The sequence below is a fragment of the Hyperolius riggenbachi genome, chromosome 9 (assembly GCF_040937935.1).
Source record: "Hyperolius riggenbachi isolate aHypRig1 chromosome 9, aHypRig1.pri, whole genome shotgun sequence".
NCBI lineage: Eukaryota > Metazoa > Chordata > Amphibia > Anura > Hyperoliidae > Hyperolius > Hyperolius riggenbachi.
This window is the reverse complement of record NC_090654.1, coordinates 165,420,332-165,438,950: the sequence shown is the minus strand read 5'-3', so window position 1 is coordinate 165,438,950 and position 18,619 is coordinate 165,420,332. Positions and strand designations below refer to the sequence as shown.

Here is an 18,619-nt window from a genome sequence, read left to right as displayed (position 1 = left end):
AGAATGGAAACACTGGATGGATTTTCTGGGGGTAAAGTCCAATTTTTCCCTTGAAGTGGTGAAGGGGGAGAGGCCAAATCTTCTATGGTAAAGGCAGGCAAGCCATCAGGTGGGGGGGGGGGGGCAACTGACACTGCAGTGAGGGGCCCAGGGCTTCTAGGGGCCCTGAGCCCCCCCAAAACGCTGGAAGGGCCGCATGTGCTGGCTGTGAGCCTGTGGTTCACTAACTAGCCCCATGCATTCCAGCCCTGAGAGAAGAGTGACATCAGCGCTTGAACGTGGGGAGCAGATGAGTGAGCCCACTACAGCGGACTTTCTTTACTGGGGCACCACCTATACCTGGCTACCTATACTGGGGCTGGACAAAAGAGGCACAGGAAGAAAAGAGGGGGACAAAAGAGAACGGATTAAGGATAGAACAGACCTACAAGTCCCGATCTCATTTGTTAACTGGGGACTACCTGTATTTTGCTAGGATTTGGCCCCACCCACAACATGCCATGGTCAGACCCACTTTTTGCCGCATCACGTTGTGCATGCTGCTTTCTTCAGTGTTGGAGCCATGCACATTTTTCGCCGCAGCGCACTTTGCACACGGACACGGGGTTGGGGTGGCTAGTGGGCGTGCACAGCAACCAGTGGGTGGGCCCAGCAACTAGTGGGTGCGCCCAGGCCTGGTGATTCGTGAGGGGCCCCAAAATTTCTGATGGTGGCCTTGGGTAAAGGTGTACTATTATGTGTAATGTTTTCAGAATTAGCCTTTCCTGTAGTGAGAGCTTACATACACAATCTGTTCAAAGCATTCAAAATCTGTTAGGGCCCTTTTCCACTAGCAATCGCAATCACAAATCACAAACGCCAGCGATTGCGATTGTGATTTTTCATTAATTCTGTTATGCGATTGCGATTTGCGATTTTCATTTGCATTGCATTATCATTGTAAAAATCGCTCCAGCAAGCGATTGCGATTTGCGATTAGCGATTTCCAAATCGAATCACTGTAGTGGAAAATACTTCTCGTGATTTCTATGATAAGGTAACAACCCTAGCGATTTAAAAATCACTAGCGATTTGCGATTTTGCGATTCAGCAATCACAATCGCTCTAGTGGAAAAGGGCCCTTAGACCTCATACTACATCGAAGTAGTAAAACTGGTAAATGAAATTGATGTGTGTATCATGCTTTACACTATGGTTCCAAGCTGCCTGCTTTTCTGACATAGACCCTGCCAACACTAAGTGGTAAATGTTAAAGCCCCTCCCCCTCTTCCAGCAGTACAAACACACAAGACTGGACTGAGTATTCCAGCTATAGTTAATTTACCCTGTCCCTGAGCAGTATTCACTTCAGATTCTTGGGCAAGCCGATCATCTGAATGAGTCGTTTACTGAATCAATATCAGCCTATGTGTACTAGACCTAAAGCAGGCCATACACTATACAACTGTACCACTGATCGACATCACCAACAATCTCCATGCCTGATTACATAATGTCATTTGTGGGTCCATTGAGGTGCAAACAGAAAACAATCTTGCCCAATTAGATGTTTTTGCCTAATCAAATGCCTAATTGGGCAAAAAAAATGCATAGTGTATGGTCAGCAAAAGTGTTCATTATAAGCAGACTAAGACTTCCCTTGAAGTGTAACTCTAATTGAACAAATGGAACAGTACTGCTGTTGATAGCACAACTCTGAAATCCAGTAGTCTGATGTTATCTACAACTATTTTCATTACATTGTGCAATTGTCACAAATTGCTTTACCAATGAACAAGTGCTTCATACATAACATCTGAACACAGCATGTCATAACAACCCCCTCCCTCCCCCCTCTAGCTTTAATAGAGTTGTCATCTGGTCTTGAGGTACCCTCATCCCCCATGACTCACTCAGGAAAGCGCATTTAACTGGACAAACTGGAGCCCTCAAAAGTGTAGAATCACAGAAGAACTACAATAAAGACACTCATCAGAAACCATTCAGTCATCTTCCAGAACACTGGGGCACAGATCCCATTGTCAATGTTGTTAGAAAGTAAAGGAATAGAAATCTTCTGAAGCTTAACATATGAATTAGTAATAGATATCAGATTAATAAAAACTGTGTTTTGTTGCAGGGATTGCAGCACTTTGCACAATTGCCGTGATTGCTGTGGACCGTGTGTTTGTGGTATGTAAACCTTTGGGCACTGTGACTTTTAGTCCGAAACAAGCTCTTGCTGGCATTGCTGTTGCCTGGATCTGGTCTCTAATATGGAACACTCCACCTCTTTTCGGTTGGGGAAGTTATCAACTGGAAGGGGTTGAGACCTCCTGTGCTCCGGACTGGTACAATGCTGACCCTTTTAATATGTCTTACATCATCTGCTATTTCTCATTCTGCTTTGCAATTCCATTCATCATCATACTAGCATCATATGGATATCTCATGTGGACACTGCGTCAGGTAATCTTCTACTGTAGAGCAAGTATTATATCAGTATTATTCTTCATAATTTATATAGCTCAACATCTTCTGTGGCATTGTACAATAGACAGTATATAGTATATACAGCTGAACAGTGAAGGGATACAGAAAGCACACAATTGTATAGCTTAGCCTCTAAATTGTACATAGAGGTGGAAGATATTCACCAACATTAAGGGCTTCTCTGCACAACAAAATCCAATAACATTTTGGTGATTGTGTTTTGCATTTCAGTTCGGGCAGCAGAAACTGCTGGCAAAATCCACAATATTTTCAAAGTGCAAAAAATTGCAACATAATTAGAGCATGTTAGTTTAAAATAAATATTCCTAACCAGCCTTGGCTGCGTTCCTTCTATTGAGTTTGTGAGGCTTTCGTACTCTGAAGTGCATCCTTTGTCCAATAGACAATGAGTGGAGGGACTGAGAGGAAGATAACTCCTGCAGTAGAATTCCTAAAGGCTCAAAACCAGAAGCAGTACCAGGTACCCATAAGGCAAAACAGCACTCAAATTGCTGCCTCTCATGTAAAAAAATACACTGGAGGAGCTATCTTTATCACCGTATTCCAGCCTACCTGAAATGCGGGGTCAGCCAATGAAAGTCAAGCTGACAACATCCACATCCGCAATTATTTTTGTTCGGTGACACATTTTACATGTAGCAAAGGGGGGCGGCGATGGGCTCAATCATGGCCCCATCCTATTCTAATTTATTTATGGTTGTGTACAAGGAGGAATTTGTGTCTTTGTATGTGGGCGTGCCTTACTTTGGTGTAGACATATTGTCAATATTTTTTGTTTGTGGGCTGGTCCCTGTTCGAGCCTTGAGGCCTTTGAGGAGGAGCTGCATGGGGTGTGTCCAGAGATCAAACTGTCTATTGAATGTGACTTGAATAGAGTGAGTGAGTTTTTTTGGATACCTGGGTTATTAAGTGCTCAGACCATCTTGAGACAGCTCTTTATATCACACCGACTGATAGAAACTCAGTCAGTTTCAAAGAAATGAAAGGATTGTTAGTGATTCTATTTTTAAGGGTAATTAGATTGGAGAAGATGAAATATAAATTGTTGGCTAGATGATATCCACCATTGTGCCTTGAGGAAGGTTTCAAAATGAAAACTTGCAATAGAGGGAACTTGGGTTTCACAACAGAAGTTTTAGATGGGACGCTAGAGACAGAATAGCATGTGTCAGGACCTATAATGTGTTGTCAGATAGAGTAGGACATATTATCAATAAACATTGGCCTATATTAAAACAGGGCCTACCTAAAATTCCTGAATTTTATGATTGGTCTTTACTGTCTTTCAGGAGAGCGACCTCTCTGAGAGACAAGGTAGCCAAGGGGGACATAGGTACAGAAATTGCTCAAAAATCAGTTAGAAATGGTACGTTCCTATGCCTGGGTTTTCACCTCTGTAGCTATATTTTTAAAGGAGATACCTTTACCCACCTGGATGCTTTCCTTGCATTGAGTGGCATCCATGGCTATAATAACGAGGTAATTCTGGGTGGTGTCGATCCAGGGATTTTATCTGATTGCCATCTGGAGACTGAAAGGATTTTTTTTCCGACTTGGGGCTAATTAGGCTATGCCTTATAAGGGTTTTTCCCCATCCTCTGGAACAACAGGGATATGTAAGGGTGCAGGCTAGTGTACCTTATCTTCTCGTTAAACTTGATAAAACACATGCCTTTTTCAACCTAAATACTGTATATATCCTATATATACATACATACATATACATACACACAAACACACCCACACACCTGTACTCTATCCACACTAATGCACAGTGACCATATGTAGCATAGGCATAGGCTATTGAATCTTCAGAACTGAGCACACATTTAGGATTTGCAGGACCCATTTCACTTCTTCACATCCCATTACTATGTTTTGCAGTGCCCCCGTAGTATGCTTTTTTAGCCTATTCTGTATTAAGTCCTAGCTTTTTAGTTTTCCGGTGTCAGACAAACTGGGCTTATGTGGCTCCTGGACAAATTGGGTGCTGCCACTGACTCTCATTGAAAATATCAGCAAGCCAGCTCCAAAAGGGAAGGCAGGCATCCGATAATTATTGTTTTTTGCAGGGTTTTTTTTGTTTGTTTGGGTTTTTTTTGCAGCAGCAGAGTTAGTTTGGGTGCCCAGCAGCACACGATTCAGCACCAGATTATCATTTTTTGCATCGGTTAGGGTGTCAGAAGGGTGTTGGGGAGTCGGTTAGGGCTTGTTTCCACTTAGTGTGCTTCTGTATGCTTCTGTCTGCTTTTTTATCAGCACATCAATGTTACAGATTGATACATGTTGCTGAAAAGCGGACAGAAGCGCACAGATGGAAATGAGGCTGTAACGATCGGTGTAGCACAGAGAGGATCTGATTACCGGTGATCTGCAGTATCACTGGGAATACAGATATATACCAGATTATAGATGATCTGCAGAATCACCGATAATCCGATATACAAACTAACCTCTGGACACCTGAGTAGAGCGTTTGGTGCAAACATTAATAATGAGAGGACTGGGCCTCAGAGCAGTAAGGAGTACTGCACAATTCCTTTAGGACTCTCCCGGAGGGAAAAGTCAGGCTGAGAGAAGGAACGACAGAAGGAGAGTGACACTCAAGAGGGAGTGTCACTATCAGGACTGGGAACCGCCTCTAACAGTAAGGTCGGTTCTCGAGGTCGGACAAGCCAGGTCGTAAACACACAGACAGATAAGGTACAGATTCAGAAGGCAGAAGCGGAGTCGAAAGTACAGGCAGGGTACGGCAACAGGGTATCAGATATATCGAGGTACAAAATCAGAAGGCAGGTGCAGAGTCTAAGGACGAGCCGGGGTTCGGCAACAGAGTATCAGAAAGACAAGGTACAGGATCAGAGTTCAGGAGAATGGTCAGACAGGCAAACAGGTCATAACAGATAATCACAATCAAACTAGTACTTTAGACTATCAATAGAATCTAGCTAAGTGTAGGATTACAGCTCCAGCTGGTCCCGGCACACTTTAGGATCTGACTCAGGTCTGAGTGCTACCACATAGTGATCACAACGCCAGACAACCAGCCACTGAACAGCCAGCAGTATATATACACAGATCCTTTCCAGCACCTCCCTAAGTGCTGGACCAATGAGAAAGAGCAGAGTTGTCAGCTGACCGACCAGGTCAGCTGACCTTTTTCTGGCTGCCATATAAACTCTGCCTCTCCGTGCGCACGCGCGTCATTCTAAACCTAGAGGGACTATGGGTCCCAGCCACACCAACACTGTCTTGCCCTGCACCTGCTGCCCCATGCGCGGGGTTGGTCGCCCCGCCAGCAGCACTGGCGGCGGCCTCCCCGCACTGGAACAAAGTATCGGCGGCAGGGTCATGCGCGCTAACCGCCGCGTCAGACGCAGCGGTTACTCCGCGTTCCGCCATGCCCTTCCCGGAGACAGCCGCCTCACGCTGTACAGAGGCGGCTGCCTTTCCGCGTTTCCTCACAGTGGCCTTAGGCATCAGGAAGGGTGTTTTTGGGGGGCAGTTAGGATTAGGTGTCAGGGGAGGGTTCTGTGTGACAGTAGGGTTAGGCTCAGCTATAGTAAAATATTGGGAACATTTACTGATATTTTACTATAGAAAATTAACAGTTCAACCCATTAGCAGCTTCAAATGAAATGTTTCATTTGAAAGCTGCTTGTGCACTGGGAGCCTCTGTCGGCATATCTTGTTTGGCTGCCTACCTAGTGCAGCCAAAATGAGAACATGGCAGTAAGCACTAAGCAGTTATCTTTACTTGTTCCAGATGGCTTCTTCTTCTTCCTCCATCTGTGGCTCTGAACATCCGGGAGGTCTTCTGAGTCCCAATCACATGATATGATATGATTGGGATCCAGGAGACTTTGTCAGCATTACAGCACCACACGGTGGTGGAAGAGGGGTGATGGAAAAGATGGAGGAGATTCCTCCATCACCCCTCTTCCACCACTGGGTGGCGCTGTATTGCTGACATGGTCTCCTGGATCCCTATCACACTTCATATCATATCATCGGAACCAAGAAGACATGTCGGGAGTACGTTGCCACCGCGGTAGAGGAAGAAGAAGCCAATCTAGTTATCTGCAAAGGTATGTATGGAAGCTCCATGCCACCACTACCATTACCTCCAATCACCCAACCCCATTTACCAACAGAAGAGAGTGCTCAGTAGATATAAATCTAACAAGGTTAGAATTCCAAGTATACTCTAAATGGTATACATTGGTAAAGATTTTATATGTTGCACAAAGTTATTACCAGTATTTAAAAAAATATCAAAACAGTGTTTGCTTAAACTCTGTTTATCCTTAGGTGGCCAAACTTGGAGTGGCAGAAGGAGGAACTACCAGCAAAGCTGAACAGCAAGTCTCTCGCATGGTCCTAGTGATGATTATGGCATTTCTCATTTGCTGGCTTCCATATGCAGCCTTTGCAATGATGGTGGTGGCAAATCCTGGCATGTACATTGATCCAATCATAGCCACTGTACCTATGTACCTGACCAAAACAAGCACAGTCTATAATCCAATTATCTACATATTTATGAACAGGCAGGTAAGACTCCAGACCTTAAAGAATGTAGGAATACAGATTAAAGGGGTTTTTTTTTTTATCTTTCATTGGATTTGTCACTGAATAGTATTAATATTTGTAATATATTCCTTTTAAAATCAACATATTTGTCCTTCAAAAGTTATCATCTATAAAAGACTGTCTCAGGACATGTGATAATCTATCAAGTATCTTGTGTGAGTACAGCGGCTAACCAGTGTTTTAGGATGCCCGATCTTTAACGACCCCAACTGCTGAAAGCAATGTTCTCCCCACTCACCCTGCCCTCAGAAGTTGTTCCATCATGCATTACGCTTCTTCCCTCCCCTCCCCTCCATAGCAACACAGCTGTAAGCTAATGATGTGTCTACCTCTGTACAGATAGATCCTGATCCCTCCTGAGTGAGTGGCAGTGGCAGTGGCAGCCCTTGTACTTGTGTTAACCACTTCACCACTGAGGGGTTTTACCCCCTGAGCACCAGAGCAATTTTCACCTTTCAGCGCTCCTTCCATTCATTACCCTATAACTTGATCATTACTTATCGCAATGAAATGAACTATATCTTGTTTTTTCCGCCACCAATTAGGATTTCTTTAGGTGGGACATTATGCCAAGAATTATTTTTTTCTAAATGTGTTTTAATGGGAAAATAGGAAAAATGTGGGGAAAAAAATTAATTATTTTTCAGTTTTCGGCCATTATAGTTTTTAAATAATGCATGCTACTGTAATTAAAACCCATGAAATGTATTTGCCCTTTTGTCCCGGTTATAAAACCATTTAAATTATGTCCCTATCACAATGTTTGGCGCCAATATTTTATTTGGAAATAAAGGTGCATTTTTTTCATTTTTGCGTCCATCCCTAATTACAAGCCCATAGTTTATAAAGTAACAGTGTTATACCCTCTTGACATAAATATTTAAAAAGTTCAGTCCCTAAGGTAACTATTTATGTATTTTTTTTAATTGTAAATTTTTTAATTTTTTTTTAATTACAAAAAAAAAAAATGGGGAGTGTGGGAGGTAATGAGTTAATTTTATGTGTAAAAGTCATTTATTTGTATGTGAAAAATGTGTAGGGTGTAGTTTACTATTTGGCCACAAGATGGCCACAGTAACTTTTTGTTTTAATGCGACCTCCAAGCTTCCTTCCGGAAGCTTGGAGGAAGAATAAGGAGGCTGGACACGTTAGTTTTTTCTCACAATGATCGCGCTGCCCATAGGAGAGCAGCGGATCATTGCGGGGCTTAGATCAACGAACGGGAATGGATTTTCCCGTTCATTGATCTCTGGGCGAGCGGGCGGCGGCGTGTTTACTAGCGGCGGGCGGCGTGTTTACGAGCGGGAGCGCGGGCAGCGTCGGGAACGCGGAAAGTACGTATTTCTCCGTCCCTGGTTGTTAAAGGATGGAAAAAGGGGCGGAGAAATACGTACGCGCGGGGGTAAAGTGGTTAATCTCTATCTCAGCTGTCTGATTCACTAAATAATTCAGAAAGATTACTGATCAGCGTGAATGATTCAGGAAGATTACTAGGTAAACAGACCGATGAATTCACAGCTCTAAAGATAACAGAACCTGTAGGCTCCTTTCAGATTATATATGTCGCTTTGCACATACTGAAGTATAGGATCACAATGCAACGGTGATGTAAAGTCACACTGCAGCCTGCCACTGTGATGCAAAACATACAGTGTAGCATACAGCCCACAGAGTTTATGTTTGCAACACGCCTCAAGGTAATGCACTGCAGACAGTGCATTGTCCCATTAGAACTCAATGTACTGTACCACAAAACTGCCAGTGTTAAAGGCTCCATTGAAATATAATAACTTTGCGCTGCAATTATATTGTCCAAAACAACAGAAACAGGGGTTGAGTCACTAAGCTGCACTGCTACAGCAGCGCAGCCTAATGAGAGCAGCAAGGGGTAATAATTGCTAGTGCACGCTATGCAGTCATAGCGTGCGCAGCTACATTATGCTCGGCTCTGATAGTTTAACAAGCGTTTTGTTAAACTTAACGAGCAATATAGACTCAAGAACTATATTCCTGAATTTTGATTGGCCCAGTAGGCTGCCTGTGACAGTCAGCCTACTGGGCCAATGAAAGTGCAAGAATATAGTTCTTGAGTCTATGAAGACTTCACTCTTATTGGGGTCCCTTTGTGGTGAGTTGGAAGCATGCCAGCCAATGCACGGCAACAGCGCGTTACAGTGTTGCCAACCTTTCACGTTATTTTTTACTGACAAATACCTAAAAATTTACTGACAAAAGATTGTTTTTACTGACAAAATCCCCTGCGCCGCGCCGAAAAATGGGCGTGGCCACGCACCAGAATGTGGGTGTGGTCATGTGTGGGGCCAAATATACATGATTTTAGTAGTGCTGTAAAAAGTCTGCCAGGGAAGTTTGAGCTCTGCCATAGTGTTCCCCCCCCCCCCTTCCCCCAAAATGCATGTAATCTTACAGCATTTCACTAAAAATGCCCAGTATACATAGTAAGGGGTATATGTGCCCAGTATATGTAGGCAGGGGTATATGTTCCCAGTATATTTAGCCAGGGGTATATGTGCCCAGTATATGTAGCCAGGGGTATATGTGCCCAGTATATGTGGCCAGGTGTACATGTGCCCAGTATATGTAGGCAGGGGTATATGTGCCTAGTATATGTAGGCAGGGGTATATGTGCCCAGTATATGCAGGGGTATATGTGCCCAGTATATGCAGGGGTATATGTGCCCAGTATATGCACCCCAGGGCTGTGTGCTTTCCCCACTGCTCTACTCACTTTACACCAATGACTGCATAACCACAGATCCATCTGTTAAAGAGACTCTGTAACCTCAAAAACATCCCCTGGGGGGTACTCACCTCGGGTGGGGGAAGCCTCCGGATCCTAATGAGGCTTCCCACGCCATCCTCTGACTGCCCACAGCAGATTTCATGGTTTTACACAACTCTGCGCCTTGCCCTCAGGGGCATTTCTAGGCTTTTTGTCACTCCAGGCAAGAAGTCCTGTGTCACCCCCCCCCCCCCAAAAAAAAAAAAGGATCAACACCGCACACTAGAGAATATAAACCATGTGCCGTGTAGGGTGGATGCATAGTACAGGGAGTCCCTGAGATACAAACAACCTGCCAATACTGTAGTATTTTTGTTGCACACCCCTTGCTGCACTCCCCAGCTTAGGGCCCGTTTCCACTAGGAGCGGTGTGATGCGGCTACATAGCCACATTGCACCGCAGGTGTCCTGAAACACATGCACGGCAATGGAACAGTTTCCACTGCATGCATGTTGCGCGAAGCGGTGCATGCTGCAGATTCTCGCACGGCCGCATCTGCCTGCAGCCGCGTCCCATCTCCTCCATTGGCTTCCGCATCGGGAGATGCGGAAGTGATTCGGCCGGCGGCGGAAGTGATGTGATGCGGCTAGGTAGCCGCATTCGCATCATGTAGCAGTGGAAACCAGCTCTTTGTGTGTAAATGCAGAGTATAGTGCAGCAGAAGCTGTGCTCTCACCTCTCAGCTGGAGTCCAGTGCTATGCTTCCGCCTGTCTGCTCACCACTCGCCCTAGTATCCAGCATGTCCTACCGCATGTGGCATGATTACATGCTACATGAGGAGAGCCAGCACTAGAGGAAACAGAAAACAGACAGGATGGTCGCACAGGCACAGCACTGGACTCCAGACAGGAGGTTAGAGCACAGCTTCTACTGACGGCCGTCTCATGTCTTTGACCAGCTTCATAGATTTGCTCAGAAATCAGAAAGTTTAGTGAACAACAAACACAACAATTAATGTGGCAGCTTCTGTGTGCGCCTCAAGGTTTGTGGATAGGATTTTTCTCCGGGAAAGAATAATAAGCATATCCAGATAACTAAATGCTGAAAAGAAATTTATACAAGAGATGTTTGTACACCGTAAAAGCTACTGTAGAGATCTAGGCCCCGTTCACACTGCATGCGTTTCCAGCCGCGTTTTGGAAACGCGTGCAGGTGGCCGACACGCACGACATCAGACATTGCATAGAGTGCAATGTCTGATGTTCACACTGCATGCGTTCCGGACCTGTGCGGTCCGGGAACGCATGCTGCATGCATTTTTTTGTAAAAACGCATGGCTGTCCCATTCACTTTTCAGTGATGGGATCAGCCACGCAACGCACACAAACGCGGATGGCATGCGTTCGTACACGTTGCGGTCCGCACGCGTTCCGCACGCATGGCCATCCGCATTTGTGATGTGAACGGGGCCTAAATCAGAAGAGAGGCAGCATGCATGTTCAGCAGAACTAGTGCCAAGAAATGCTTGACTGACTGTCACTTAAAAGTCACAGGTAAGCTGTGTAATACACATAAACAAAAAATAAGCATACAGGAAAAAGGAGGATCAGTTCTGCAGAAGATTTTACAATGAACAGACAGAAGAGCATAATATACAAGTTAATATGCTACCAACTGGCAGGCCGGATTTGTACATTTTACTGCCCAAGGCCCACTGTCACCAGTCCCTTCCCCCTCGCCCCATCCTGTGCCCCACTAGTGTTGGGCGAACAGTGTTCGCCACTGTTCGAGTTCTGCAGAACATCACCCTGTTCGGGTGATGTTCGAGTTCGACCGAACACCTGATGGTGTTCGGCCAAACACCTGATGGTGTTCGGCCAAACACCTGATGGTGTTCGGCCAAACTGTTCGGCCATATGGCCAAACTAAGAGCGCATGGCCGAACGTTACCCGAACGTTCGGCTAGCGCTGTGATTGGCCGAACGGGTCACGTGGTTCGGACACGAACGCGCTCTGATTGGCCGAACGGGTCACGTGGTTCGGGTAAATAAATACCCGATCCACGTCATTTCTCCGCCATTTGTCTGTGGGTTTAGCTTTGGGTAGGCAGGCAGGGTAGTTCTCTCTCCAGCCAGGCTAGCCAGGGTCCCCCGGTCATTGTGTCGCTGCTGGGAATAGTAGTACACCGCTCAGCCACACTATATAGCATTGTGTTTACTGCCACTCTGTGTGTCTGCTGGGAACAGTAGTACTCCGCTCACCCTGTATAGCATTGTGCTCTGTGTCGCTGCTGGGAATAGTAGTACACCGCTTACCCACACTATATAGCATTGTGTTTACTGCCACTCTGTGTCGCTGCTGGGAACAGTAGTACACCGCTCACCCTGTATAGCATTGTGCTCTGTGTCGCTGCTGGGAATAGTAGTACACCGCTCAGCCACACTATATAGCATTGTGTTTACTGCCACTCTGTGTTGCTGCTGGGAACAGTAGTACATCGCTCACCCACCACTGTATAGCATTGTGTTTACTGCCACTCTGTGTCTCTGCTGGGAACAGTAGTACACCGCTCACCCACCACTGTATAGCATTGTGCTCTGTGTCGCTGCTGGGAACAGTAGTACACCGCTCAGCCACACTATATAGCATTGTGTTTACTGCCACTCTGTGTCTCTGCTGGGAACAGTAGTACATCGCTCACCCACCACTGTATAGCATTGTGCTCTGTGTCGCTGCTGGAAATAGTAGTACACCGCTCACCCACCACTGTATAGCATTGTGCTCTGTGTCGCTGCTGGGAATAGTAGTACACCGCTCACCCACCACTGTATAGCATTGTGCTCTGTGTCGCTGCTGGGAATAGTAGTACACCGCTCACCCACCACTGTATAGCATTGTGCTCTGTGTCGCTGCTGGGAATAGTAGTACACCGCTCACCCGCCACTGTATAGCATTTCTGTACTGCCACTGTACTGCTGCCAGTCAGCGTGTACTTTTACGGATAAGTGAAATGAAGAAGAAATCCTGTGAAAGAGGGAGGGGCAAGGGAAGAGGTGTTCCCCCTGACGGTTCACGTACAGGCCACAGTGGAGCACCGAAGAAAACCCACTCAATACCGCCCATGTTGTCCAGGAAATCAACCCTCACAAATCCAAAAGAACAGGACCAGATAATTAATTGGATGACCTCTCAAGCGTCCAGCAGTGGGTTAAGCAGCACCAGCACATCACGCACGAGGTCCGAGTCCTCAGCCAGTTACAAGGAGCCAGTGGGCACAAAGCAGACATAACCGGCAGCAACACCACGCACACAACTGCCAAATAACCAGTCCGAAGAATTTCCTCAGGACACAATGGGGTATTCGCAGGAGCTATTCCCAGCCCAACAAACTTCCACCTTTCAAAGGTCAATGGAACTGCCAGAAATTTTGTGCCCGGATTCACAACTATTGACTGTGGGAAATGCACCGCGCACTGAAATGCAAGGCGAGTCCGAGGAGGACTCGGAAACCCAAATCCCACAGCAAGTTGGGCAGGAGGGGTTTCAATTCCAGGAGGTCGGCCGAGAAGATCTTGAAGATGACGGAGTGTGCTGCGCAGAGGTTGTTGTGGGGAGCTCTACTCCACGGCGGCGGCCCACAATCACATATGACGAGTTTGAGGAGATGGAAGAGGAGGAGGAGGGTATGGACAATGTTGACAGAGACCCAGATTTTGTATGTGAAGGAGAACATCGCCGTCGTAGCAGCAGCACAGATGAGTCTGTTGAAGAACCCACTGCTGCATGAGTTCGACTTGTGCCAGAAGGTAGGCGGCGTGAAATTTCAGGCACCACAAGCGTGGAAGTTCAAGTGAGACAAAAAAGAGGCGCAAACAGAAATCGCCAGCAAGGCAGGTGCTCCAAAGTCTGGCCTTTCTTTGAAGACTGCAGTGAGGATGGTACCATGGTGATTTGCAAGGTGTGCAAGACCCGCCTGAGCAGGGGGAAACATATTAACAACCTCTCCACCACCAGCATGACCCGCCACATGGTATCCAAACATCCCACTCTGTGGCCGCCAGGACAGGGTACCAGCAGCAACACTGCCTCCCTTGGGGTCACCAGACTCACCACCAGACCCTCCTCAGCAGCAGCAGTAGCCCAGCCATTGCGTGGTTCACAACAACATTCACAAACATCAGACGACGCTGACACTGTCACTTTCCGGAGTAGTGCTCTTGAGGTCTCCCAGTCATCAAACACAACAACCAACAGCCGTTCAGTGTGCAGCCCTACGGTTCAGTTGTCTGTCTCGGAGATGCTTGAGTGCAAGAGGAAATTGCCAGCAAATGACCCCCGGGCCGTGGCAGTAACAGCCAGCATAGCCAAGCTTCTGGCCTGCGAAATGCTGCCATATCGAGTGGTGGAGACAAACAGCTTCAAGGGCATGATGTCAGTGGCCATCCCACATTACGTGGTTCCCAGCCGCTACCACTTTGCGCGCTCTGCAGTGCCTGAGTTGCATGAGCACGTGGTCAGCAAAATAACCCGAAGCTTGAAGAATGCCGTTGCCTGCAAGGTTCACCTCACCACTGACACCTGGACGAGTGCGTTCGGCCAGGGTCGATACATCTCCCTTACCGCGCACTGGGTGAACCTTGTGGAGCCTGGCAGCGATTCCTCACCTGCTACGACGTGGGTGTTGCCCACGCTGCAAACAGCTGCACCGCCATCCCTCCCACTGGATAACAACAGCAGCACCTACCTCTCTGACTCCTTCTCCTCCAACGCATCTCAAAGCTGTACCTCATCCGGAAATGCTAACCCAGCAGCAGTAGGATCGTGGAAGCTGAAGCTGATCTGCCTTGGGGATAAGCAGCACACAGGGGAGGAAATTTGGAGGGGAATAAAGGAACAGACGGATTTGTGGCTGGCACCGCTGGACCTGAAACCGGGCATGGTTGTGTGTGATAATGGGAGTAATCTCATTCGCGCTTTAAGGTTGGCTAAGCTGACACACATCCCTTGCCTGGCGCACGTGATGAACCTAGTAGTTCAGCGGTTCCTGAGGACATACCCAGGTGTGGCCGATCTTCTGTTCAAGGTGCGACGAGTGGCCCAACATTGTAGAAATTCCAGTACTGTTCGGGGGCACTCGCCAAGATGCAGGAGCGCTTCAATCTCCCCCACCATCGCTTGCTGTGTGATGTCCCTACGCGCTGGAATTCTACGCTGCACATGCTAGCCCGCTTTTGCGAGCAGAAGAGTGCAGTGGTCCAGTACATGATGGCGCAGTACCGAGGCGCATCCGGACAGCTGCCAAGCTTCTGTGGATCCGATGGGGCCAACATGTTGGACCTCTGCCAAGTCCTCCAAAATTTTGAGCAATCCACGTTGCTTGTGAGCAGTGACAACTCTTCAGTCAGCATTACCATACCACTGCTGTGTTTACTGAAGAAGTCAATGTTGAAAATCAAGCAAACAGCTGTCATGATGCAACTGGGGGAATCTGAAGGAGAAAACGATCAGCGTGATGGTACCAACATCAGGCCATCTGCCTCAGGAAACGCTGGCCCCAGCAGCTATGACGAAGAAGAGGAGGAGGAACAGCTGGAGTTGGAGCAGGAATTTCATGCCACCACTGACGAGGGCCAGAGCGGTGCACGTTGGACTATCACAATTCAGCGCGAATGGTCAGCAGAAGCAGACCAGGAAGAAGGTGACGACTATGATGCATCACAACAACTATCACAACGCTCACAAGAGGATGATGAGGATTCTGGCAGGACTCTGGCACACATGGCTCAATTCATGCTAGACTGCATTGAACGCGACCCACGCATTGTGCGCATTCTGGACAACACCAATTACTGGGTTTATACCCTTCTGGATCCACGGTACAAACACAATGTTTCAAAACTGCTTGAAGAAAGAGTCAGACAGGTCAAAATGGAAGAATACCAGCAGGCCCTTGTGGAGACTTTAGAGAGGAGATTGACATCCTCCCCCTCCTCTAGCCAGTTGTACGCCGACAGACTGACTTCCGCAAACCCAGGACGACCAGGAGGGCAGCAAACAACACAAGCCGCAGCTAGTGCCCAAAAGGGAATGGTATCGGCAGTGTCCTTGGAGTGGGAAAATTTTCTGACACCCATGCAGCAGCACACAGAACAGCAAGCGTGCAGATCCACCTCCAACACCGATCGCCTGGAGAAGATGGTCAAGGACTACATGTCAGATGGCGTAGCTGTGTTGAACAATCCATCTGCACCCTTCAACTATTGGGTGTCGAAGCTAGACACCTGGCACGAACTGGCAATGTACGCAATAGAGGTGCTGGCTTGCCCGGCAGCCAGCGTTATGTCGGAACGCTGTTTCAGTGCTGCCGGAGGCATCGTCACAGATCGGCGTATCTGCCTCTCCACAGAAAATGCAGACCGTCTGACTCAAATTAAAATGAATCAATCCTGGATTGGAAACGACTATGCAACACTCCTGGACCCCAACCAAGTAACATGAACAATGACCATCTGTGATGGGTTAGCGTTGCCGGTCCCTGTTTATAGAACCTCTTATCTTTATTACATTTATGACTGCATGGCGGCAAAAAGCATGCTATCTGCACGCTTCTTGTCCTCATGCAAGGCCTGGGTTGTTGTGTCTCAAAGCGTGGCCTTCTCCTCCTGCGCCTCCTCCTGTTCCATCACGTGTGCTGCTGCTGGGTTAGCGTTGCCGGTCCGTTTAAGGAACCTCTTATCTTTATTACATTTATGACTGCATGGCGGCAAAAAGCATGCTATCCGCACGCTTCTTGTCCTCATGCAAGGCCTGGGTTGTTGTGTCTCAAAGCGTGTCCTTCTCCTCCTGCGCCTCCTCCTGTTCCATCACGTGTGCTGCTGCTGGGTTAGCGTTGCCGGTCCCTGTTTATGGAACCTCTTATCTTTATTACATTTATGACTGCATGGCGGCAAAATGCATGCTACCTGTGCAAAGAAAACAGACATTTCCCGCATTTTAAAGACAGTTTTCCCTTTGAAACTTTAAAATCGATTTTCTCAAAAACTATAAGCTCTTTTTGCTAATTTTTTTTCCTCTTGTACCCACTCCCAAGGTGCACATACCCTGTAAATTTGGGGTATGTAGCATGTAAGGAGGCTTTACAAAGCACGAAAGTTCGGGTCCCCATTGACTTCCATTATGTTCGGAGTTCGGCGTGAACACCCGAACATCGCGGCCATGTTCGGCGAACATCCAGGTGTTCGCCCAACACTATGCTCCACCAACCTGTGTGCTCCCCTTGTCCCGTGCTCCCTCCATCCTGTGTTGTGCTCCCCCCATCCTGTGCTCCACCAGTCCTGTTTTTCACACTTTGCCCCTGTGGAAGCAGAATGGCTATGGACAAGGGGCTGTGATCACTGCAGTTTACATATTTGGCAGTTTAACTGTTTAATTGTGCCAGCTCGCCACCCACCCGCCTCTTGCTTCCTGGTGCCCTAGGCCATGGCCTTTGTGGCCTTGCCTCAAATCCAGCCATGCCAACTGGGGAAAATAATAAAAAGGCATATCTACAATCAAATACATCAAAACCATTACCAATGTTTCACAGGAATGTACTTCTTTTCTTTAAGGTATTCTTTTGTTCTCACAGTGCCATTTAACAGCTGTATACCTTTATACTTGTATAATGGTGTACATCTCTAATTCATTGTTCAGTAAGTATGATGCACCTAGATAGCCAGTTTACACAAGCCAATGACAGCAGGGAGTAGGGATGGTCGGAAATGTTGATTTCCAATTCTGCAGAAATTCCGAATTTCCGCCTATGCCAATTACAGATTTCACTGATTTCCAATCGGTTTCCGATTTCCGAGTTCGGATTTCCGAGTAGTGTTTTTTTTGGTCATTTTTTGCATTCTCTGATAGTCCAAATACTTCCGAGTTGACTCTGCATTCTCCGACTGGTCCAATGCTCCTGAGTTCTGTGATTGGGCTAAAATTACCGAGTTGTGGTAATGCAGTATTTCTACAGAAATCCGATTTCCGAGTTCCGTTTTCCGAGTTCCGATCGGAAATTCAGATTTTTTGATTGGAAATTCGGTAATTTCAATTCCACAAAATCTGAATGAGCATCCCTAGCAGGGACCAAGAGGTCAGGTTGAAACCTTGAGTTATATTACCAAGAGAGGTTGGTGCATTCGTTTATAAGACTGCTAATTTGTACAACTGTCAAAACATCCTAACGCACTATTAATGTCTTTGTAGTTCCAGGAATGTGTGATCCCTTTCCTGTGCTGTGGAAGAAACCCATGGGCTGAGAAATCTGTATCTTCATCAGAGACAGCATCCACCAACACAAGCAGTTCTGTTTCACGTAAAGACAGAGTGGCTCCAGCCTGAGACAACTAGTCACCTGATCAACATCATACTCTCATGCTCACATACGTTAACCAAATGATAAATTGATTATTTTTAACGGTCTTATTTTATGTACTAAATTTCCTTCCCTCTCTTCCTATTATTAGTCCTCAAATTTGTTTTTTTCTTTTGCCTAGCAGTCACAACATACAGGGAGGGAAATAAATATTTGATCCCATTCTGATTTTGCTTATTTGCCCTTTGACCAGGAAATGACCAGTCTATAATTGTAGGTTTATTGTAGCTGTGAGAGACAGAATAAGAACAAAAACAATCCTAAAATATCCCAAAATCAGAGCTTGATGTACATTGTAATGAGTAAAAGAAGAATTTGATCCCCTATCAAAAGATGACTTAGTACTTGATGGCAAAATCCTTGTTGGCAATCACAGAT

At 46.6% G+C, this 18,619-nt stretch overlaps 1 protein-coding gene across 1 annotated transcript in view; it reads left to right on the top strand.

The window, feature by feature from the left end:
* The window catches only part of LOC137533580 (parapinopsin-like), a 73,373-nt gene extending 55,000 nt beyond the window's left edge, over positions 1 to 18,373 (top strand). The window contains exons 2-4 of the mRNA XM_068254938.1: positions 2,120 to 2,448; positions 6,805 to 7,047; positions 18,073 to 18,373. Coding sequence (XP_068111039.1) covers positions 2,120 to 2,448; positions 6,805 to 7,047; positions 18,073 to 18,207 — 707 coding nt within the window. The 3' untranslated portion in view covers positions 18,208 to 18,373. The remainder of the gene's footprint in view (positions 1 to 2,119; positions 2,449 to 6,804; positions 7,048 to 18,072) is intronic.
* The last annotated feature ends 246 nt before the right edge of the window (positions 18,374 to 18,619 follow it).